The 23,322-nt window shown below is 39.2% G+C and overlaps 3 protein-coding genes across 3 annotated transcripts; 2 read left to right on the top strand and 1 right to left on the bottom strand.

Moving 5' to 3' along the window:
• Positions 1-2,314: 2,314 nt before the first annotated feature.
• Positions 2,315-4,337, top strand: LOC102209174 (neurexophilin-4-like). Its single transcript, XM_005733075.1, has 2 exons — positions 2,315-2,332; positions 3,194-4,337. Exons 1-2 carry the CDS (start codon positions 2,315-2,317, stop codon positions 4,016-4,018), a joined length of 843 nt encoding a protein of 280 aa, XP_005733132.1. The 3' UTR covers positions 4,019-4,337.
• A 72-nt stretch (positions 4,338-4,409) lies between these two features.
• Positions 4,410-11,636, top strand: LOC102195693 (serine hydroxymethyltransferase, mitochondrial-like). Its single transcript, XM_013910800.1, has 12 exons — positions 4,410-4,669; positions 5,641-5,844; positions 7,937-8,016; positions 8,640-8,840; positions 9,007-9,088; positions 9,195-9,317; positions 9,501-9,640; positions 9,775-9,937; positions 10,098-10,204; positions 10,601-10,764; positions 11,100-11,207; positions 11,457-11,636. Exons 1-12 carry the CDS (start codon positions 4,637-4,639, stop codon positions 11,582-11,584), a joined length of 1,533 nt encoding a protein of 510 aa, XP_013766254.1. The 5' UTR covers positions 4,410-4,636; the 3' UTR covers positions 11,585-11,636.
• Positions 11,637-17,510: 5,874 nt separating this feature from the next.
• LOC102195969 (NADH dehydrogenase [ubiquinone] 1 alpha subcomplex subunit 4-like 2) lies at positions 17,511-23,177 on the bottom strand. Its single transcript, XM_005733027.2, has 4 exons — positions 22,979-23,177; positions 19,580-19,665; positions 18,817-18,877; positions 17,511-18,717 (listed from the first exon to the last, which is right to left on the bottom strand). Exons 1-4 carry the CDS (start codon positions 23,021-23,023, stop codon positions 18,661-18,663), a joined length of 249 nt encoding a protein of 82 aa, XP_005733084.1. The 5' UTR covers positions 23,024-23,177; the 3' UTR covers positions 17,511-18,660.
• Between the last annotated feature and the right edge of the window lie 145 nt (positions 23,178-23,322).

Consider the following 23,322-nt stretch of genomic DNA (forward strand, 5'->3'; position numbering starts at 1 on the left):
TTGTGTATTTTAATAGACACAACAGCAGGTGGTTGCCTGGCTTATGATAAGCTGCTTCATCAGTATGAAGACGTATTTAGTTTTCATGGTCACACTCTTATATTTTTGGAGTGCTATTTCTTTTTTAAACCCAAGAGGGACATTCAAGTGGAGTTAATTACCGTATTTCTCTGTGTTAATGATGTCTTCAGTTCTGCGTGAGCTGTGCATGAAATGTGGCGCTATCACAGAAGTCAAAAATATTTAACATTAAAGCAATTAGTGGCAACAGATTGATTTTTAGTTCCTGTAAAATATATTTGGAGTGTTTCTCCGGTACAGTGGAGTCAACACTGTAAGAGGCAGCTTAATGTATCATTTTGATGTGGTGTATTTTTTTTCATATAATCTGCAGGCTGTTCACCCATACTGTTTCATCAGATTTGACTTCAGGGGAAAGGCCAGGGAGCGTAGATACCTTTATACAATCTATTTCCCGAAAAAGGGACAAAATAGGACAGTAGAAGGAAGGAGGACAATGTGGGTGGAAGTGATGAATACAACGAACAAAACGTGAAGTCGTAAGCGCTTACCTAACAAGATGCATTCAGGTGAAAGCTTAATCCCTTATTCATTTCAAGAAGCTGTCCAAATCAATCCAAGATTAGAAGCTGGGATATTTAAGGTAATGAAGAGGAGGAGGAGGAAAAAGGTTAAAGATTTTTTAGTCTTTTTGAGACCACTGAGACATATTTGGCACAGAAGGAGCTCAATATGGAAATGTGCCTGAAACAGATGCATATTTTTCATATTTTTCATATTTTCATACATTTATTATTTTATTGATTCTTCAGCAGCCACGTTTCTCTCTATCTCAAGCATATTGATTAATCAGCCTATAGACGGTCCATTACCAAGGTCGTGCAGAAACGACGATTGAAAGTTTTAAAGGGGGAGTGAGAGAGGACGAACGGACGGGCAAATTAAAACGTGTTAATGGCAACAAGAACGGGACTGTGTTTGTTTGTGGTGTGGGTGTGTGCATGTTCCTCATTACTGTAGTCCTTGCCTGAAGGAGATAACCTATTGATCACAGTCAATTTCAAGACATTCTCAGTGCGAGGGCCCGCAACACTCAAGAATAATTATTTAAATCGATTATGTGCTGCCTTATAGTGCAGCTACAGTCAAGCTGTCCTTCCTTTGTGGTCATCCAGGTGGTCAAGGGCAGTTTTGCTCTTCGTCTTTCTTGTCACTTTCTGCAGTCCAACAACAAAATCCTGTGACTTTTTTACTGTCGTTTTTTTTACTGTAGTTAATGGTGACAATGTTGACAACCCCAGAGTTGTTTTGGGTTACAGTCGATATTATAAAGTTCTTATAGTTGTCTGTGAGCATTAGTGGATATGAGTTTCATTTGGTGCTTTTAAGAGTTGTTTTATTAGTATAACAAAACACAAAAGTAATTTGCGGCTAATCAAAGAGGTTCAATTTTAGGATTTGGGTCTCTCTTTCTTTTTCTGCCTCTCTTTGATATATCAGTATCTACGCCAGTATCAAAAAGCTGGATGAAATTTTACATGTGGTGCTTACTGAATTCAAAATAAATAAAAAGATAAATAAAAAACAAGGCAACGTGTCTTTTCACTACTTGGCAAATCGGCCAATTACAACACAAATTTGGGGGATTTTTTTCCTAACAGGGACTGTTTCTTCAGTTAAAACAATCTACAAAATGTTATATTCTGTAGTGTTTATGGAAAAATGGTGTGCAAAAGCACAACACCGTGGCCAAACAACACCGTGGCCAAATTCCATTTGTCTCCATTGTTTTGAAACTGCACCGGAGATCACCCCTGTGGATACACAGTTGTGGTGAGATGTTTAGACTCATCATGGGCATAAATGTCACGGTAATGTGGGGCTTGTAATGATGTCTTTGAACTGTTCTTTTTCCAGGGTGGAATGATCGTACAGCAAACATCTGTAATGGTTTAAGAAAAATAAATAACTATGTACACAAGTTTTAATTTATTTTGGACAACAAACTTCTAGCATAATTCTGGCTGGATATTTGACCAATCTTCATTTAAACAAGGTCGTTTAATGGCATGGAGCTTTTAAGCAGGGTCTACACATTTTAAACGGGACTGAGGTTGTGGCTTTGGCACGGCCATTCCAGAAACTTAATGGGCCATTTCTAAACAGCTACAAATTTGAGGATAATCGGTTTAAACAACTAAATGTAAGAAAAGTTATTAGGATGTGTTACCACTTTGTCAAAGTGTGAAAGAACACCCAAGCTGTCCCCTCAGATGAGATGAAATTGGTTAGGATGTTCAGGAATAACCAGGTAACCACCATGGAAATTTTACATTTCCACTTTTAGGCTTGACTAAGATTGCAGATACTCACACAGACAAGTCAAATGGCTTCTGGAGAAAATTTTAATGGTCGATAATTCAAAGATTGACCTGTGTGGTTACAATGACAAGAGGTTGTTGGAGGAGTAAGGGCGAGGTTCTAAGACCACTGTACCTGTTGTCAAGCATGGTGGTGGTCACATAATGCCCTGGGTCTGTTCTGCTCCCATTGGTACTGGTATATTGCACACAGTAGATGGAATAATGAAGAAGGGGTCTCTCCGAATACTTCAACTTCACCTCAAATCAACAGCTTGGACACAACTGCATGTCCGAGTTGGACAATGATTTCAAACATCTCAAAAACATGATAAAGCAGGCTAACAATAAGCTTCTGGAATGGCATTCCCAAAGTACAAATCTCAATCCTATTGGAAATTTGTGGACTATGCTTCAAAGAAGCCATGTAGAGTGTTCAAATATCCTGCAAGAATGATGCCAGATACATGTTGGTGGCTACCAATAGTGTATGGTCTAGGTGAAACTTACTAAGACATTTAACCAAATGTTAGTGGGGTTTGTGCATGCTTTTGAGCTTAGATAAAATCCAAAACATTTCAGACTTGTGAAGCTAATTCTTGTTTTATTTTTTTAAGTCATTAAATATGTATGTTGTACAATCCCTGGAAAAAGAACAGTTCACTAAAACCCCAAAGCCCCATGACATTTATGCCCATAGTGACTGTTAACTTCTGAGCACAGCTGTATGTAAGCTGACAAATAAGCTATATCTTGCAACAATGGATGAAGAACATTTTCAAAATTCACTATTTTATACTTTTTTTCCACAGGTCCAAGAGATATCCAAGAAACTGGAATTCCAAAGCCAAGAGTGGGGTGAGGCGGAAGGAGGAAGAGAAGGTGCTGGTGGAGCAGCACTGAAAGTTAAACATATCTCCAAAGATTTACAGATCATCTCCACCAAACATAAAACACCTGCTTATGGCTCGCTTGGCCCATACGGTTGGCCTCAGAACTTCTCACAAGCCCTGGATCAGTATCTGTATCGTCCTCCTCCCAAATCCAAACCTCCAGCTAAAACTTCCCCAAAGGCCAAAAAGATCCTGGGCTGGGGGGATTTTTACTTTAATGTGAAAACAGTGAAATTTAGCCTCTTGGTGACAGGGAAGATTGTGGATCACATCAATGGAACATTCAGCGTCTACTTCCGCCACAATTCATCCCGTCTGGGAAACATATCTGTCAGCATCGTTCCACCTTCCAAAGCTGTGGGATGGGAGGTTCTTGATCCTGCATCTCAGAGTGTTCACACTAAAAACTCAGTACTGCTCCCAGATCTGATGTCCCAGTTGCCAAGCCCTCCTCAGTCCACCAGCTCCACTCCTCCCGAACAGCAGAAGCAGCAGCAGGACATGATGATGGTGACTGAACTCAACTGCCGGATCGAGTACCAGAGAACCAACCGGTCCAAGAAGACCAAGCCCTGCATGTACGACCCAGGCCAGACATGCTACTCAGAAAACACCCAGTCCCAGGCAGCCTGGATCTGTGCCAAACCATTTAAGGTTATATGCATCTTCATCGCCTTCACTGGCACAGATTACAGACTGGTGCAGAAAGTTTGCCCTGAGCAGAACCAGCAGCACTTTGGGTGACAAATTCTGAGATATGATACACTGACTTCTCACTCGTCCTTCAAACATCCTTCAGAATCATATGTTCAGTTTTCCAAACACCTTCAACATAAAGATACATCGTCAGCCTGTCAGTGAATGCAGATTAAGCCAAAACTTGTGTTGTCTTTTTTAAGGATTTAAGTTTTGTGTAAGCTTTGTGTTGTCTGAAAGCACACTCATTAAAACATTAACGCTGATTTTGAATTTGTGTTTAAAACTTTTGCCTCACGATTATGCATTAATTAAGGTTTTCATCCAAAATTTGACTTGTATTCTTTTTTTTTTTTTACTTAAAAAATAATGATAATATTGTATATGTATCTATGTTTAAGGACAGAATCACATGTAGGTTTTCTTTTAAAGCACAGACTGACTTCAGCTAATGTTTTTACTATGAAAATGTTTCTATGCCTGTTTGTTTTATGGAAGTTTCCTATTCAAAGAACTCACAGAGCGAGATGAAAGGGATTATTTACTGTAGTCATTATTATCAGTGACACAAAGTACGTGTCCGGTATCTGGCTACATCCAGTACTGATTTTACTTTCACCCTTTGCACCTGGGAAGTTTTCTGTTTTTCCCTCAGCTGTTGCAGACATGCTCTCTCTGACGTTAAGGCAAAGATTACAGGTGAGTACGTTTTGTTTTTTTAAATTACGTGCACTTATATCTGCTTCAGGAGACCCTTTTTCTGCATGTAAGAGTAGTTGTAAATAAGTCACTTATAACTGTAAGTAGGCCAGCTTGTCACTAAACGTCAACCCTGATAAAAATGTCTGGTTTGAAGATTTTTTCTTTGTATTTTTCAGTCCAAAAGAGAAACACACACTGCTGTCCCAGTTTATTTATTTCTTTATTTTGCTGAAAGAAAGTTGACTGCACAGTCTGCACTTTATGCAAGACTTACTATACTCAACACAGCGAATACAAAAGATGAAAGGAGACTTACTTTAACATATATTTATGCTTCAACAGTAATCTGTCTATTAGGCCAAAGTAACACATAGTTGCATAACTATCATGCAGGCACAAGCTGGTTTCAACAAACAAGCCCCTCCATGTCTGACCAGCCCACACGCAGTACATTTTTCAAGTCCAAGGTTTTCCATAACTGCTCCATTGAATAACACATTTGGGGGGGTTTTGTGGGGGGGTTTTTTTTACTGACTTTCATTTAATGGGTTGTTTAGAACATCAAAAGCCACATTATTCTAACTCCCTTGTTTACAAACCCCAAGTGCAAAGTATTATCATTTTGAGGGATGAAAGTATTTGTGCACAGGCTTACTCTTCATCAGGGTTTCAAAAGACACCAAAGGATGAAAAAGAACCCCCCACCAGAAACCTTTTTTTTACACTCTGCAGAGCATTTAAAGCACAATGGAGAGTTGCATCGCACCCCGTGACTTGGTATTTGTGCCTTCAAGAGGTTTTTATTAACTTCTCTGAGCAGTTTAGAACAGCAGGTCGCAAGAAATGTAACACAGTCGCCCCAGGCTGCTTACTAGTGAACAGCTTTAAAATCATTATTCAAAAAGTGTACATTTATTCAGTGACTGAAATCATTCCTGTGTGTTCATCCACTACCCCCCACGCTGCAGCCCCTTTTTCTCAGTGCTTCAGCATGTTTGGGCCAACAGAGGCAGATGACTGCAAAATCTTGCAGAAGACACCTCAGCAACAGCAGCAGCAGCGATGGGTGGACAGGACAGGAGAGCCTGGCTCAGGATGACCCAGAGATGTGGAGACTCCTGCAGCAGGAGAAGGACAGGCAGTGTCGGGGACTGGAGCTCATCGCATCAGAGGTCAGACCCCATTTAGATGAAAGAGAAGAAAATGTGATCAAAGTACCATAAGGAGATTAAATAAAAGAGGAAAAACATGAAAGCTAAATCTTCAGTAAATCTTGATTGGAAAAACAACACGTTATATGTATGATTCCCCTCAGCAGCAGGCTGCTGAGGGGAATCAAAAGTGGCTGTTTAAATGTTTGCTCTGTGTATTGCGTCACACATAATCTCTGTGCAAAATTAGTTCTGGAAAAAGAGGTGTGACAGGTAAACTGTGCTGTTCATTGTTAAATTAAAATAAAATAAAAGCAACTAGAATTGCCGGCATTAAACTGTGATTTCACGGAGAACCTGCTGTAATCTAGAATGACAGTTTCAAGTGCAAGTCTTATGGAAATGTGCTGTTCACTGTAAAATACAAGCTTTACAGTGAAATACTGTCAGCTGTTTGACTATCATAAAATTATTATGTAACTTGTTGCTATTCTACTCCTAGAAACACATTTATAAAAATCCTGGTGCGTTAAAAATCTCAAAACACCCAGAAAATCCCTCACTGCTAGAGTTTTGGTCATGGTGGCTCAATAACCACATCACTCATGCACAGCCAGCAATCAAAATATAACTTATTGATATGAACTAAAATATTAAAAGTCCTGTGTGTATTTATGTTCAACAGAGACAAAAAAAATAGTGATGATTATCTAGTTTAGCACCGGCACCGGCATCAAAGGCACCGGCATTTACAGAGCTCAAAGAACACTACAGTCATATGCGAATTTCCTGTATTTTTACAGCTTTTTTTATATAGTGAACAATATTTAAAAAATAAGAATTTAAATTTTCCTCCTACTTGATTGTTCAATAGATGATGTCAGTCAAAAATAAATACCGGGGTAATGAGTCTATAGGCTTACATTTAACGTTAAGACCTCATTTTTTGGTCAGCCAGGATAAAAATCGGTTTTGCGACGCAAAATTCATGAAAGAGCTGCAGACTCCACAGACTTACAGTAAAATACTCCACTGAGTTTGGGCTGAAATATGTTTTGTTCTTCACAGAGGAGCACATTTGTCAGCAGTGAAATCTCAAGTCATCAGAGTTGTAGTTTCCAGAATTTTACTGTTTTCTTCAGCATTCACTGAGATTTCCGATGCACCCCACCAACTCCTTTTAAGTCAGTTATTTTGACTAAGTGGAAGCTGTGGGAAAAGACGGGAGCTTTTATTCTTTTATTCTCCACCAATTATGCATCCACAGAACTATCACTCACGATGACATCTGAAAGGTTTAATCTTCTTTTACATGTGCTATCAGTCATTTGGCGCTCTGAGCCAACTCCCAGAGGAGAGACCCTGCTTTTTTTCATCTTCAGGAACATAGTCAAATGATCCCATTAGGTTCCCCCCACTGATTTCTTTCACTGATCCCCACATTTAAAGCTGAGACAGAGAAGGAGGAGCGATCGTGTATGTGTGTGTTTGTGTGTGTTTGTGTGTGTCAAGATAGTGTTTCAAAATGTCATGGAAAGAGATTTATGTCACTTGGGGGACTAGTTTTAAACCCCACTGGAATGATTGAGGGATCCCTGAACAGTGACAGGTTTAGTAAAATAACAACCCAGAGGGGGCGGCTGAGGAGGACAGAGAAAGAGAAAGCGAAAGACAGTGAGAGAAGATAAGCTGAAATGTGAGTGGGAGAAAAAAAGACTGAGACAGGGAAAAAAATTCATTTACATTCATTTCCTTTTTCCGCAGCTCCATCTCTTTTCTGACATTTGACACCGTGCTGAACTTTGCAAGGATTCAGTACTAGTTAGATTCTTCTATATTCAGCCCTCAGCATCACTATAGTACCTCTAATGCACTCTGATTTCTTTAAATAATCAAATATGGCTCATTTGTAGCTTATACAATAGGCTGTTAAAAGCATCTGCTCCATTTTTGTTGCAATAAGTATTTGCAAAACAGTCGTCCTTCTGAAGATAAATAAAAGCTATATCTGGTTTAAAAAAAAAACAGGTTATATTTGGTGACAGACTTCTGAAAATATAAGTAAGATAAAAATTTACTGCAGGTTTTGATGCTTTTTTGTTTGTCCCTCCAGAACTTCTGCAGTCGTGCAGCTTTGGAGGCACAGGGCTCCTGTCTGAACAACAAATACTCTGAGGGATACCCAGGACAAAGGTAATAAGCATCGCCTACTTTAAACATATATTGATTTAGTCATTAAAACTATTTTCAGAAGCCAGCACATGAAGCTTATAAAATTTCATTTAAAGGCAAATGGACTTTAAAACAAAAAGGTTTGCATTTCTTTTCCCAGCATAATTCAGGGCTGTTCACATAGCATATAGCAATATAATCCAGCTCAACACAAACTAAAAGTGCACAAAGTATATTAAAGGACAGTGACATGATATAGAGTGATATGACAGCATACGATGCAATACAGTCTGTTGAATATGATATGATTGAATGCAAAAGAAAGCAATACTATGATACTATACGATGTAATAAAATCTGATGTGATACACAACAGTGATCAGTGTTATCCCTCATAGTACAGTTTCAGTAAGAAACAATAACATATAGCCAAATAAATGGAACAATACATTACGACACCCCATGATATGACAGAATACAAAGTTTGAAGATGTGATAGGATACATAAGGGTACTGCATGATTCAGTACACATGATTTGTTGCAAAATTATACAGTTATCGTACAATATGATAAATTACAATATGAAGTGTGTGCGTTACAATAACATGAGATGATTCTATGTTTCTTTTTTTGTCTTTGTCAGATACTACGGAGGTGCGGAGATTGTCGACCAGATCGAGCTGCTGTGTCAGAAGCGAGCGCTCTCGGTCTTTGGTCTGGATCCCAATCTGTGGGGCGTTAATGTTCAGCCATACTCTGGATCCCCTGCTAACTTTGCAGCCTACACCTCTGTGCTGCAGCCTCATGACCGCATCATGGGCCTGGATCTGCCTGATGGGGGACAGTGAGTCAATATGTCAAAGTTCATTCATGCTAGACATGCTCAAGCAGAGGATATTTCCATTCCCATAATAACATTTTATACAGAGCTTTTTGTCCACCCTGCACCTACTCATCTTCTGCCCACGTGCGCTCTGTTATAATTATATATTTTGTCCTTCACATTTCAGCCTTACCCACGGCTACATGTCAGACAACAAAAGAGTCTCAGCCACCTCTATTTACTTTGAATCGATGCCTTACAAAGTGGATGTAAGTAGTATTCAAACAGAATTAAGGTTTCAAACCTGTGATCCATTTAAAGACATAAGAAAGCGTAAGCTGTTCTCTCTACCCCCTGTTCCTGAATCCCCCTCAGCCCCAAACAGGTCTCATAGATTATGACCAGCTGGAGAAGACTGCTCGCCTTTTCAGACCCAGACTTATCATAGCAGGAACCAGCGCCTACGCTCGTCTCATCGACTACTCTCGCATGAAGAAGGTGCTTCATTTAATAATGTTTACGAGAAGGTGTCTCAGAAACTTCCAACAGCTGTTAACTCTACCACAAATCAGATTACTGAGTTACTGAAGCGTGATGAGATACTTGGACATTTAAAGAAAAGCTGAGAAAGTAACAGGATTTCAGGTTTGTGGGGTTCATGTTGAGCTGTGTGTCTTTTAGTTGTGTGCGGAGCTGAGTGCCTACCTGCTGGCAGATATGGCTCATATTAGTGGCCTGGTGGCTGCAGGAGCTGTTCCCTCTCCTTTTGAGCACGCTGACCTTGTGACTTCCACCACCCATAAGTCCTTGCGTGGAGCAAGGTTAGGATCTGAGCCCTAATATGAATTAATTTTAATAAGTGTGTTGATAGTTGCCTATTCAGGTAAGAGCTTTATACATGTGATTCTGCACATGTCCAGCTAAGCACATTTGGTGTCCTTTCTCTGCTCTGCAGGGCTGGCCTGATCTTCTACCGGAAAGGTGTGAGGTCCGTGGATAAGAAAGGCAGGGAAGTCCTTTATGAACTCCAGGACAGAGTGAACTTTGCTGTGTTTCCATCACTTCAGGGAGGACCTCACAACCACGCCATTGCTGGGGTGGCTGTCGCCCTCAAACAGGTCAAGATGTGTATTTTAATCTTTAATGTTCAATAATAGCCCACAAATTCAATTAAAGGGGAAATCCTCAGACAACATCAGCGTAGGTCGAGTAGGTCTGGATTTGGAGTATCTGAATACAATCTTATTCTCTCACACGACATGATTTCTGCTTCTGCAGGCTTCCACTCCCATGTTCAAGAGATACATCCATCAAGTGCTGCTGAACACCAAAGCCATGGCCAATGCTTTGTTTAAAAAAGGCTACACTTTGGTGTCAGGTGCTGAGTGAGTCTATGATGTTGAAATTGTATATTTTTGCATTAAAAACAAATTATTTCATACAAATTAAAATAAACGACAAATGCTTTTGTTTTCTTTTTCTGACTATGAAATTAGACTCAGCATTTATACGAGCAGCGCATTTCTACCTCTCCAGTGCCTGATGCAATTGCTTTTGGATCACTTTGCATTTGCTTCAGCCTCATTTGCATTCTGTTTTTACAACTTTGGAAAAGTTCACTTAAGCTTCACTTGACAGTTGAATGGAAAAAAACCAGTGAGTAATATTTTACTGTAGCAGCTGCACGTCTCCTCATTGTCTCCAGGAAAGACTTGATGAGAATTTCACCATTAGAAACATTTCCTCAAATACAGATCCTATAGATCTATCCTCCTCTTCAGTTTCTCAGGTGGAACAGACAACCACCTGGTTTTGGTTGATCTTCGACCTCGTGGTATGGATGGTGCTCGAGCTGAGAGGGTCCTGGAGCTGGTGTCAATCACGGCCAACAAGAACACCTGTCCTGGAGATAAGAGCGCCCTCACTCCAGGAGGACTTCGACTTGGTACTCGCTTTAATAGAAGTGCAGCTTGTGCAGAATGTGTTGCAAAATTTAGTAATCTAGGAAAGAGTTACAGGAGTGGAGCTACTTTGGACAGACTCTGTCAGCCACTCTGTCATTCTGCCCGTATGGCAGCAGACCCTTTCTTCTCTCTCGGAGTGTCTGACTCTGTGATGTGTCTGTGTTTCCTGCTACATGTCACTGTATCTGTAGTTCTTATCACCAGACCATCATTCAGTATGTCACCATGTACCTCAAACCAACCCTCTCTTTATGAACTATTGACAACAATCAAACCATTTAATCTAACGATTGTTTTATCTGTCACTTTCTTACAGGAGCTCCAGCTCTGACCTCTCGGCAGTTTAAGGAGGCAGATTTTGAAAAAGTTGTGGAGTTGATTGATGAAGGGATTCAGATTGCACTGGACGTGAAGAAGAAGACCGGTGAGGGAGTTTCGTCTAAACCTGTGATTCATCCAGTGGGAGTGGTGGTGTTTGGGGTTTTGTGTACAGCAGATTCACCATGCTGACATGTTGTTTGCTTACATAGATTACTAGTGCTCGAATATGTGTTCAGCATTCATTATTTCTCTTGCAGCTAAGGACTGTGGATCATTTATTAGCTGTGAGTAGGGTTCAGGAAACAAGCAAAAAGAATAAATGCAAGTTTTTTGCCTTTCTGTCTCCAAACAGGAAACCTGGCTAGCTTCAAGTCATTTCTGCTGGAGGACCAAGATACAGTGTCACGCATCACAGAGCTCCGCCAGCGGGTGGAGCTATTCGCCAGGCCCTTCCCCATGCCAGGATTTACTGACCATTAGAAAAAACTCAGACAAACAAGCTGTAATGCAGAGTGTTACACTTTGTTTTGTTTTTTAGACATACATATAATGCATATAATAATATAATAATTTGGTAAAAAAAACAAACAAACATCAGTTTAAATTGATCAGAGTGCAACAATACAGCATGGCATTTCCACATTAACTGGAAGCATTAAAATTACCAGCTGAGCTGAAAAATGTAACATAGTAACAGATATTGATATGGACAGAAATGCCAGGTGAGGTGAATGCATTAAAAATAAATGATAAAAGTCACAACTCGTTAAAAAATGACTCTAAGGAGGATGGAAAGAAAGCAACTCAGCTTCTCAGCTCAGCTCCAAGAGACTTCTTCAGTTCTAACTCTGCATTTCTAAGCAGCATGTAAACATTCATTATGTATAACATTGTACTAATGCAGACATTTAAAATGTCTTCATAGGAGAATGTGTATGTTTTAAAAGGTAATGTAAACTACTGCAGTGTTCTTATAGAGTGTTATAAATAACTACTACATACACTGCAGTTTATAGCTAATCTGTGCTAAGTTACATTCAAGTGGATACTATTAACTTCTGTTTCATTGTATCAGCGATCAATTTAGTGGAACAATTTATTATATACATTGACTATAAAGGATCTAAAGTGATTTGATTTGTTACTAGCTTGCAGTGATAGGTGGATAGTAGTGATTATATTCATAAAAATGGTATTCAATAGGACTAGAGTGTAAATGGTACACAGCAATGGACCTAAATTGTGAGTTAACAGCACTCTGGAATTTGCTTTCGCCTTCTTGTCAGAACTGTTGTTTGCTGCCCAAACACAAGAAGGACCCTTATGTGCTTTCAGGTATTTTTGGCATTTGGTTGCTAAGTCTGCTTAAGAGCTTTTACTGACTTCAGGCTTTGTTCTGCACTCTGGGAAACTTGCAGCAGCTGTGTTGGGAATTGAGCACAGGTTCAGTTTACATCCACAGATCCACTAACATGAATAGAAAACAGTAAAGTAGCACAGGCGTTTCAAAACAAGGCTTCAGATTTGTGTGTATGTGTGTGTGTCTAATGTAATAGTAGCTTTTGTAGTTTTACTTTGACTTCTATAGAAATCATTTCTGAGGAATGTATAACATGAATATGCATCTTTTAAACTGCAATAAAACTGATGCTGAATATTTACATGTTAAATTTTCTATGGTTTTTTTTTGCATGTATTTTTTTTACCTGCTGCTGAGTTGCATGTCACCAAGCAGTTGATGATTTATGTGTGTTATCCCAAGAGGGAGGAGCATCTTCAGATTCTGTAAACACTGATCCATGTTAAGCTGCTGGAATTTCCTCTGCTCATGTCCTCTCACTGTTTACTTCTGGGAATAGTCAAGAAAAAGAAAATAAAAAGTAGTCCCCAAACAGTGTCAGCGGATCACAGCTTCAGGTTCACAAAAGGAAAAAACAACTTTGGATCATTTGATTTGTTTCCGTAGTACTTTAGATGTCTGAATTGTTTGGTTTGACTTCCTCTCTCAGTTGGACGTTGATATTTTTTTCTATTGAATAAGGTATTTCATGATATGATTGGGTCCAAAATTTGTTGGAGGAACAAAAATTCTTTTTGTAGTTTTGTCTCCGTAAACCACAACTGAGCAAATTAAGGTTTGACTGTGCAGTTCAGACTTTCAGATAAATAACAGAAGTATCACATTAACATGCTACTATTTTTATAGAACATTACAGCCCATTTTCTGAAGCTCAAAAGTACTAGGACAAACTAGCATAATTTTAAATACAAGAATTGTTTTATATATTGGGATGAAAATCTTTTGCAGTCAGTGACTGCATGAAGTCTTGAAGCTGACATCACAGAATACTGTGTTTCCTCCCTTGAGATGCTCTCCTACGTGTTTACTGCAGCTGCCTTCAGCGACAGCTAGTTTGAGGGTTTCTCTGCCTTCAGCTTTGTCTTCAGGTGACTGACTTGGTCATTGAAGAATATCCCATTTATTTATTTTGTGAAACCTGTGCAGCTTCTTGCTTTGGATCATTATCCATTTGCACCGTGAGGTGCTGTGCCATCAGTTTTGCAGCACTTGAGCAGCAAGTATAGCCCTGTTCACGTCACGCCTTTTGGAAGTTGGCAAAAGCATCTCAATTTGAGCCAGGATTTTCACCTAATTTGTTGTCCCCAGTCTTTTTCTTATTGTTGAATCATGCATTCTGATCTTAACTCAGACAAGTGAGGCCTGCAGATCTTTAGATGTTGTTCTAGGTTCTTTTTTGACCTCCTGGATGAATCGTCAAAAAAAACAAAAAGAAATCTGCAAAATCTTTTAGCTTACTTCACTTTGTCAAACAGTTCCTATTTAAGTGATTTCTTGGTTCAACAGATCTTGCAGTAAAACAGCATTTTTGAAGTCCTATCCTAGCTTTTGGAAATTTGACATGATGAGCATGGCACGGAACGTGACTGGGAAACTGAGTGAAACTGTAGGCCTATATGACAGTGACAGGTGAATTACAGATTAGGGTTATCCTAAAAGCCTTATTGTGGGACGTGAATTAAAAAAGAAAGTTTATGTTTTAATAATTAAGACCTGAAATTAGCAGTTGAAACCATAAACTCATCAGGAAATTATTTACTGAGGACATGGATCAAAGGAGCAGTAGAGCAGCATCCCTCAGGTATGCAGCCTTTTTGAATCAGACACTACATCCAGTTTTTACACACGGTCTGAGTCCATTAATCCCTGCCACAGCATCCAAAACTAGTAGTTCCTTTTACTTTTTATATTCCCACAGAACCGTGTTTAACAGCATTACACACAGACTCACAAGGTGCTGGACACATCACCACAACTGCTCGTGACAAAAGCAAGCAACTGTTATCATAAATAAACATAAATGTTGTTATTTAATTTCTATTAAGGCGTCATTGAGTGTTTTAAAGGCACCTATAAAAATATATATTATTATCATTGTTATTAGAAATTAGATCACAAACCCATTTTTATTTTAGAAATACTGTTGCCTTATGTTATTGCATAATTCTAGTAAACACTGACACCTTATAAAAGAGCATTATGTAACACCAGAATCCTTGACTATCTTTACTAAACCTTCAGACCTTCCATTTTTGTTTATTTAAAAGCTTCCTCTCCCACTGTTTCTCTGCAGTAACATCTTTACCCCCCATAGACACATAAAAAGAGCTTGCCTCCTCTTTCTGTCTCTCTGGGCTGAGAGGATATTTCATTTTTGATGTATTTATTTATTATTCTGAGAGGATTTCCCCTGAGACACTGAATGCTTTGTAAAGCAGCACTAAATTACCATCAAACACGAAGCGCTGCTGCTGCCTATTGGAGCATTAAATATTTAATTTACCAACAAACTGAATGGACTTTTGTTTTGAGTCAGTCGTGTCTTCCAGTGTTTTGGATGAAGTTCATTGCTTCAGTTTCTGCCAGAGGAATGTGTGCCCTCCACAGAGACCAGGCAGCAGATTCACAGGTTAAAGGTCAGGGATGTTCTCAGCTCTGTCGTCAGAAAAGACACACAAACAAACCCAAGGACGCACAGACACATGCACACACGGAGGACCACAACACAAAAATAACAGCTCATCTGCTTCATCTCCGTGCCTCTTTCTCATGACCTGACAGCTCCTGTGGGTTTGCGCGAAACCGTTTGACCCCCTCATGTTCTGTCGTCCTAGCTCTCCTTACTGCCACAGACGTCCTTGTGATATTCACAAGGAGGAGAATTTTTTGATGTTCACTATTCTTCTTTCAGATGGTATTTTTTTTGTTTGTTTGACTGTTTGTAAAATTATCTTTTTTATAAATGAGACTGACCTTCAGCCAAAACACCAAGAGATCCGCCCCCAAAAACGATCACGTTTGTAATCCGTGTACGCTTGAGTAAGAAGGGCGTTCTCCTAAACGTTCCTTCAGTTTGTGTTCATTTTACTTTTCTCTGCTTATAAAAAACAACAAGCATACATAAAGTAGAGATGAAGAGGCGTTCCGCATGAGCCTAAAATCTGAATTTGTTTTTTTCCTGTTTATATTTCAGTCTGTATGTTTGTTCACCCACCATCCACTACTTTAGGAGACAGATGTGAATATGAATATTCTTAATACTTTAATGCTGCACTTTACACTGTGCAAAACATCCAATATTCCAATTAAATGTGAAAATTTTGGTTTTATTGTGTGTTTATTCCTTTTTTTTTCATTGTTCTTGTTGATTGTAAGATTACTTGGTTTTGTTTTAGCATATTTAGCATATTCGGTGATGCAGAAGCCCAAGAAAGTTTATTTAACTGAACAAAAATTGCTTCTGTTTGCAATATGGAAAGCATACTAAATGTATTACCTTGTTTTAGATTAAGTCATTGTGATTTATGTGTAAGCTAATGTAATTTAATTTCTTTATATTTTGCTTCCAAAGAGCCAGGCTTTCCTGTAATCTTTTAAAGTTGTCTTGAGCAACAGTGCTCCAAGCTTTCTGAAGGTCTTTCAGATTTTTTCTTTGGACATTGGCTGCTTTTTCACTCAGTTTTAGTCCAGTCTTCTATTTATTAAGTGACTTAATACTGACATATGAATTATTCATGTGTAAAAAATGCACCTAACTCACAGGATGAACCAATGTTGTGTCTACACATAACAGGAAACTTGGCAATTGTTAGGAACTTTACTAGCAGCCTGTCTCAGAAACAACTAATTTGTTCCCATTTCTCAAAGTTTGACAGGCATAAAATAGTATTTCTGCACCAACGAGGTGATTCAAAAATAGCTATTAGCTGAAAACTTGGAATATCTCAGCCTGCTGTGCGATATGCCTTCAAAATTGTGAAGGAAATGGACAAGAGGAGGACAAAAGAAGAAGTGGTCGGCAGGTAAACAGTATCTGATAGTCATGTCCTTAAAAAACAGGAAAGTAAATCCAGCAAAGACCTGGCACAGGACCTGAACGACAACAGTGAGTGTTTACAGCCATCTGTAAAAAACAGTGGAGCTCTGTTATAGTTTGGAGATGCATATCAGTCAGAGTTTTGGGGGATCTTGTACAAGAAAGGTATCATCAGATTTTGGTCTATCATGCAGTACAATGTAGAACCCACCTGATTGTCAGCAGCTTCATTTTTCAGCATGATCCCAAATATGTTGCCAGTACAGTAAAAGCATACCTGGATAGAAAAACACACAATGTATTGGCCTCCCCATTGACCTCAACATTACTGAACGTATCTGGGGAGGCCAATCATCTTGACAGAGAACAAACCAAAAGGGACCAACCATCCAAAGAAGAGCTTTGGATGCCCTTCAAGAGAAGGAGAGAACGATTCCTGAAGATTACTAAAAGAAATTATTGGAAAGCTACCTAAAACAGTTCAGTCTGTGTTGAAGAACAAAGGTGGTCATACCAAATATTGACTAGCTTGGAAGAACTGTGCAGACTGTTTTTATATTTTATGTATGTTTGCACCTATTCCCAGCAAAACACAAAGAAACGAGAGGTAAATTAAGACTTTTTCATGTCCTATATATTAATGGAAAATAAGATGGTGTGTGTAGGACACGTGCACAGGTTATACATCAAAGTCTTTCAGGGGGAGGACTGTTGAGCGTCCTGCCTTGGCTGTCACTCATCAAAGACGCTGAGCTCGTGTCACACACACACTGGTACACACGGATAAACACAAATACAAAATGCAACCACACACATTAAATGCAGTTGTAAAAACACTAATTAGGCTGCAGAGTGACAGCTGCATTGCCAACAGATGGATCGGTTCCATCAGAGTTACTGAATGCGTAGGTGTGGAAAAAGATTGGTATCTGGCTCCGTTCGGTGCAGGTGTTTGAGGAAAGTCACCTGTGTATGCGCTGGAAAGTGCAGAGTGACAACAAAGGCTCTTCTAAACACAAATAACACTTTATTTATTGAAAGAATTCAGCAAAGTTGATGCATCTCATCTTTTTTCATAACTTACACAGTCATCGCTGAATTTAGTGGCTGCTAAACCTACAATCATGTGACAGTTATGAAGGAATACATGCAGCCTGGTCACACTAATATGACCTTCACTGTGATGCAGCACAGCAGGCCAGTGTCATGTTATGAAAAGCTGGTGCAATTAAAGCTCCTCACTTGCACAAATAATGAGGAAAACAAAAAAATCTGCAACAGAGGAAGATTTTATACAGAAGTTTGAAATACAACCTTCAGGAAGTGAAAACCACAGCAAAAAGCATTACAAAGCATTTACAGGCTTCATCTCCTCATTTTACTTTTATGATCAATCATTTCTAGATACAGAATAGTTGACTTTTTCTTCTTATTAAAGGCAACTCAGTTGATTTCTGTCCAACACATAAAACAGATCTACCCAACCCTGACTATATTTTCATATACTACTCGTGTGTTTACATATAAATATTTGAATACCATGAAACCTTCTCAAACAGACCAATATGATGGGCTTGTATTTGTGATTACAATTGTCTGAACATGCAAAACCATTGCTCCGGTGCCAGCAATGTGTTGCCAGACATATGATAAAGGCTGAGTTTGTGCATATATGTGGAAACAAGCCTGTTTTTCTATCATGCATATGGGCCTTCAGGATTGATTGACCGACAATCCTGGTCACATTAACCAGGTCACCAGCAGCTCTGCAAACATCACACAGAATCAGAGACACTAAAGGCGCATCCTGATCTGGACTCTGTTTCCCCCATCTGCAGCGTATTTATAATATTAATGTCCAAAATGCTAACTATAAGTAACTTGACTAGATGTAAATATTCCATGTGATTTTATTACACAAGTAATTATTTCTGGATTCTTGATTTATTTACATTCAGTTTATCAGTTTATACCAAGTATGTTTTCTTAATGATTATTTCAGATGCATTTTACACAAAATTATTCATTTTTATGAGGCCAAAGAATTTTTTTTTTTCTTGAGTATAGGAAAGGCAGGGGGGATGAGTCTGACCCAAGATCAGGATCTGTCATCCTTTATGGGGGTTTTTTGTTTTTTAATTACACTCTGGTTTGTGAGATTCAGAAGTTAGGTCCCTCTTTCTTCAGGTTTTTGTAGTCTGTGGTGATGGCCACAAACTGGGGGGGAAAGTAGAAAAAGACTGTGTTTGTGTACGTTGATTTAACAATCAATCGACAGTAAAACACAGTCAGATTAGAGTTCATGTGCTGCCTTACTTTGTACTGGTAAGTCGGGTCAAGTTTATTCCATGGCTCTGGGTTGTTGGTCTTGTCCCAGCTGAAGACACACAGAAAATTAAATGATTAAAGCTGATGAAAAGTTAATCAAGCTCTCTCCTGAGAGCTTTTTTGTTTCATCCCCGCTTTGTTCAACTGGTAAATAAAATAAGAAAGAAGCTAAAGAAACAACAAGACAGTGCTCCATCCCGTGAGGTCTTGTAAAAAGCACTTAGCCATGTCTGCTGTTGTTGGAGTTTCTTATATCAAGCGCTTGGGAAACAGCAGGAGAAGAGAAAGTCCAAGCAAAAAGGATAAGAGTAGGCAGGACTCCGTGTGACAGAAACCATCCTGAAACAAATCCTTCCACTTAGAATGTGAAACACTTATTCATCTCCTCTCCGCACGCCTTTGAATAAATGTTAACAAATGTGCATTTCAGGGTGAAATCAAGCCTATCACAGAAGGACGGCTAAGTCCTTTCTCTGTTTGGAGTCCATCTGTGATCATCCGGTAGGTGGGGACTGGTTGCTCTTTGGAAGTTGCATGCAATTAAAGTGAAAACAAAACTAAACAGATGTGTGAACCTGAGGAAACACAGGGTCTCCCAGCTGTGACACGTTTCATTAAAAGATGGTGGGATAATGACTTTTAGCTTGTTGTTTTTTGTCAGTTGAAAAACAGTAATGATAACGAACAATTAAATGATGTTTTTAAAAAGTTCTCACACGTGATCAGAAGTCAGAAATTTATGTGTGCTTACGTAACATGGGGTCCTCTGGCCAGCCGGATCAGATACAAGGATGCTCCGCCCATTCCCAAACAAATGAAGAAGAACTGGGGGATGAGCTACAGAAAAATAAGAATTAGGCTTCTACACATATTTTACACTTAAACCATAAAAGACAACACATTTACGCCTACATGCTAATCTGAACCACACTGTTCAATGGTGTATTGGCAGCTGTACCTTTTGCTGCAAGGCCAAGATGCTGTTTTGTTTTAACATAATGGACGTTTGACTTAAAAAGAAAGAGCTCAGGAAACTCAGGAAAGCTGATAAAATACATTTCAGCCAGATGCATCGTAGACCACCCTGAAGACAGATGAAGACCCCAGGGACTGCCACATCCAGGGCTGATATACAGAGAAGTAATCTGGATATTTTTCTGCCAGCAGCAGTTTGTTTGTCTTATGTGATTTAGAAAAACAGAGCTGGCATTTACTCCCTTCAAATGATCGTTTGGAGCATTATTTCTATTTCGGCTGATTTTTCATTTTTGTTTATTTGTCATTCTGCAGTCCTTATTCAAGATAAACTCATACCACCCTGAATATATTCACAAAAATCCATTGTTACCATGTGCACAATAACAGGAAGGGTAGTATAACTTGTCTCTTTGTATGTTACTTTTAGGGAACATGTGGGCTGCGTTGTTCTTTCTTTTGGCATAGAAGTTCACTGGTGACGCTTGATGATTCTTCTTGGTGAAGCCAAATCTTCTTATTCATTTATTTATTTATTTTACACTTCAGCTAACCTGTCATTTTCAGAATTGACATCACAGCATCCAAGTGTGTTAAATCCCCACCTCCATGACTGAGAATAAAAAAGAAAATCCAGATTTGTCTGTCACAAAAAACAGAAAGGTTAAAGGTTGTTAAATAACTATTATCACGATGGGAAGCTGTTAGTCCTTTCCAGCACTGCATCATCTTCAGCCTCGTGACTCCTGACAGTCTGCAAGTCGAATGTCTCAGTAAGAAAAAGCACATTCCTTGAATTTCAAGACAGATGCGGCACATCTTTTTTTTAAGCTAAAGTGAGGCGCGATGTGAGCCAACTTATTCAGCTGTGAGAAACTTTCTTCTAAATTAGCTGTCAGCCTTAAGCAATAGCATCATTTATTCAAAAACAGACACTCGATTTAAAACTGAGTCTATACTTAATATCTGCTGTAACAGAGGTGATCTGAGCAGCTGGCCCACTGAAGCTCAGGGGATTGAGTCTTGGCCTGCTGTTGCTCTGTCACCCTGCATCATCCCAGTGAACGTGCTGACACACATCTGGCGCATGTCTGTGCGTGTTTTATATAATTAAATCTCAGAGGGAAATTTTGTACTTCTGACTTCTCTGTCAGTAACTTCTTTAAAAAAAAAAGTTTTGCTGCTGCTTTTACAGAATTTTCCTGTTATTTCAAATTATATGACGTAAATAAAATGACAAACAAATAAATATTTGTTTAAGATAAAACTGTTTAATTCTAGTTTAATGCTGTAAATAAAATTCAAATTTGATGCACTGAGTGTAAAACAACACAAAAAATACAGTAAAAGAAGAAAAGTTTCTGTATTTTTTTATTATTATTTTCATAATGTGTGATTTAGTACTACATAAACCCACCCTCACCTCCGTGTTTTACAGCTGGCACACCAAACCTGCTGAACTCCATCTGGTCCAATAAAACAATGTGTTTTGGTTCACTCCACCAAAACAATGTGCTGCCACTGTTGATTAGACCTAATTTCAAGTCCTCTGGAAAAGCTTTACTTTGCAAGCAGCGATTTTTCTGCTCTGACATCCCCCGTGGAGACTGACTTTATGCAATGAGCTTTACACTGCCTGAGCCGTCACCGAAACACCAATTTTCACAGTTAATCTTTGTGCCAAGTAAGAAGCACTTGCCTGCTTATTTTTTGGATAGTTGAAAGAAATAGTGTGCAGCATGCCATATTATTTATTTCCAATATGGCAACTGTGCCTTGTCTTCCTGGTCCACATTAGCACTGCTGCAAGTGTTTTCCATTTTTACGAAGCCACAGATGCACAAAGGTATTTATTAAGAGGTTAGTGATCACTGATTCTAAGGAACTTTACATGCTGGATTTCCATGTGACATTTTTTTTCGGGTACAAGAATTTTCTGACATTCACACACTTGTGAAAAGTGTATTTTTGGACACAGTCTGTATAACTGACCCTCAGTCTGTCTCTGTCTTAGTGCTGCCACCACCTATCTGTCTGTCTCATTCTGGTTTTAATCACTGGTTCCATCTCCTCTCTGTCTGTCTCCCTGACTCTCGATCTACTTTCCCATCTGACCAACGATGCATTCATCTGGCTCATTCTCTGTCTGTGGGGCTCAGAGTTTCGGACTCTCTCTAACAGCCTTTCAGTCTCTCCTTCTTTCTGTTTGTTGTAACTTGATCAAGGAGGGTTGTAGAGTCTCACAGGGATTTGCCTCCTGCAGCTCTTCCCTCACTCCCGCTCTCCCTTAGAGTCTGTCTCTCAGTATCTCTGCCTGTCAGGATGATAGACCACATCACGGAGCGCTGGTAGAGTCTCATACGGATTTCTTCCCCGCTGCTTCTCTCTCTCTTCCCTTCTCCTGGGAGGCCAGTGAGAAGAAGTTAAAACTCTGTCACTCCCCTCTCTGACAGCAGAGCCGGTTAAAAACTGCAAAAATAATCCCCTGCCCTGTAGGGACAACTCAAATTTAAAAATTTCTTACTAAACATTTGTGAACTGCTTAGATTTTTGTCAGTTTAGATTTAAGGGGTTTGCGGAAGTCGCTGATGTGTTTTTGATGTCTTAAGCTTCTCAGTTCAGCTTGATTTTGAAACGAGCAACTGGAGCAATTTAACAGACTGAAACAGAGCTAAGATAAGATTAGATGAGACAAAATTAGACTTCTAAACAGACCTGCTGCTTTAACCAGTTCATTTACCTGTTACATACATACACTACTTAGGATGTCATGAAGTTTGCGTTAATACAGGCACTAGAATCAAATCAGTTATGTGCAGCAATTGTTAACATTGGGCAATATTTTCTTTGAGCATAGTCTAAACCAATATATATATAAACCTGTGGGTTTAATACTATTTTAACGAGCTGAAAAAAAAAGAACCATCCTAGGATTCAAGTGTTTATCCAACCTCGCTAGTGACAAACTGAGTTTCTAGTGCAGCTTTGGTTTTGTTTCATTCAGTGAAGCATGTTTGAATAATTTCAACACACTTATCCTAAGCAAAATTTCAGAAATGCAGAGCAGTTGATGGATTTCTATTAAAATGTAAGCTACATGTTAAAAGAAGCTGGACATGGCTTATCAAAATTTGAAACACCTAAAAACTGATCGAGAATTTAAAAGATTACTTACACCGGGGTGCTTCTTAGCATGCTCGACTGCTGCCCGAAACATCATTGCTCCAGTTTACAGTAAATCAGGAACAATGCATGAAAAGAAATGAATTCAGGCCTTTGTTCACAGCAAACACAAGCTTTGCACAGCCGAGCACAGACGGGATTTAGACCTGTTGCTGGGAGAGGCGGGAGAAGGAGGAGAGAGAGGAGGAGGTCGTTTTACATCTGATTACAGCCACTGCTGTTCCCCTGTTGGGTAATTACACTGTGCTGGACACTGGTTAATAGTTTGTATTTAAACGGAAAAGTTTCGCCCCAGTAAACCGTTATTTGATATCCAGAAAAGAGACATTTGATGCT

The sequence above is a fragment of the Pundamilia nyererei genome, unplaced genomic scaffold (genome assembly GCF_000239375.1).
Source record: "Pundamilia nyererei isolate P.nyererei 1_Seehausen unplaced genomic scaffold, PunNye1.0 scaffold00049, whole genome shotgun sequence".
Classification (NCBI taxonomy): Eukaryota; Metazoa; Chordata; class Actinopteri; order Cichliformes; family Cichlidae; genus Pundamilia; species Pundamilia nyererei.

Bases quoted from the DNA above. Each gene is read 5' to 3' on its own strand.
- LOC102195969 (XM_005733027.2), bottom strand. From the start codon at position 23,023: ATGATGTTTCGGGCAGCAGTCGAGCATGCTAAGAAGCACCCCGGT. The intron at 19,666-22,978 runs GTAAGTAATCTT...ATTTTTCTGTAG, and splicing joins ATGCTAAGAAGCACCCCGGT to CTCATCCCCCAGTTCTTCTT. The intron at 18,878-19,579 runs GTAAGCACACAT...GTGTGTCTTCAG, and splicing joins GCCAGAGGACCCCATGTTAC to CTGGGACAAGACCAACAACC.
- LOC102195693 (XM_013910800.1), top strand. From the start codon at position 4,637: ATGCTCTCTCTGACGTTAAGGCAAAGATTACAG. The intron at 10,205-10,600 runs GTGAGTCTATGA...CCTCCTCTTCAG, and splicing joins ACTTTGGTGTCAGGTGCTGA to TTTCTCAGGTGGAACAGACA. The intron at 11,208-11,456 runs GTGAGGGAGTTT...GTCTCCAAACAG, and splicing joins GGACGTGAAGAAGAAGACCG to GAAACCTGGCTAGCTTCAAG.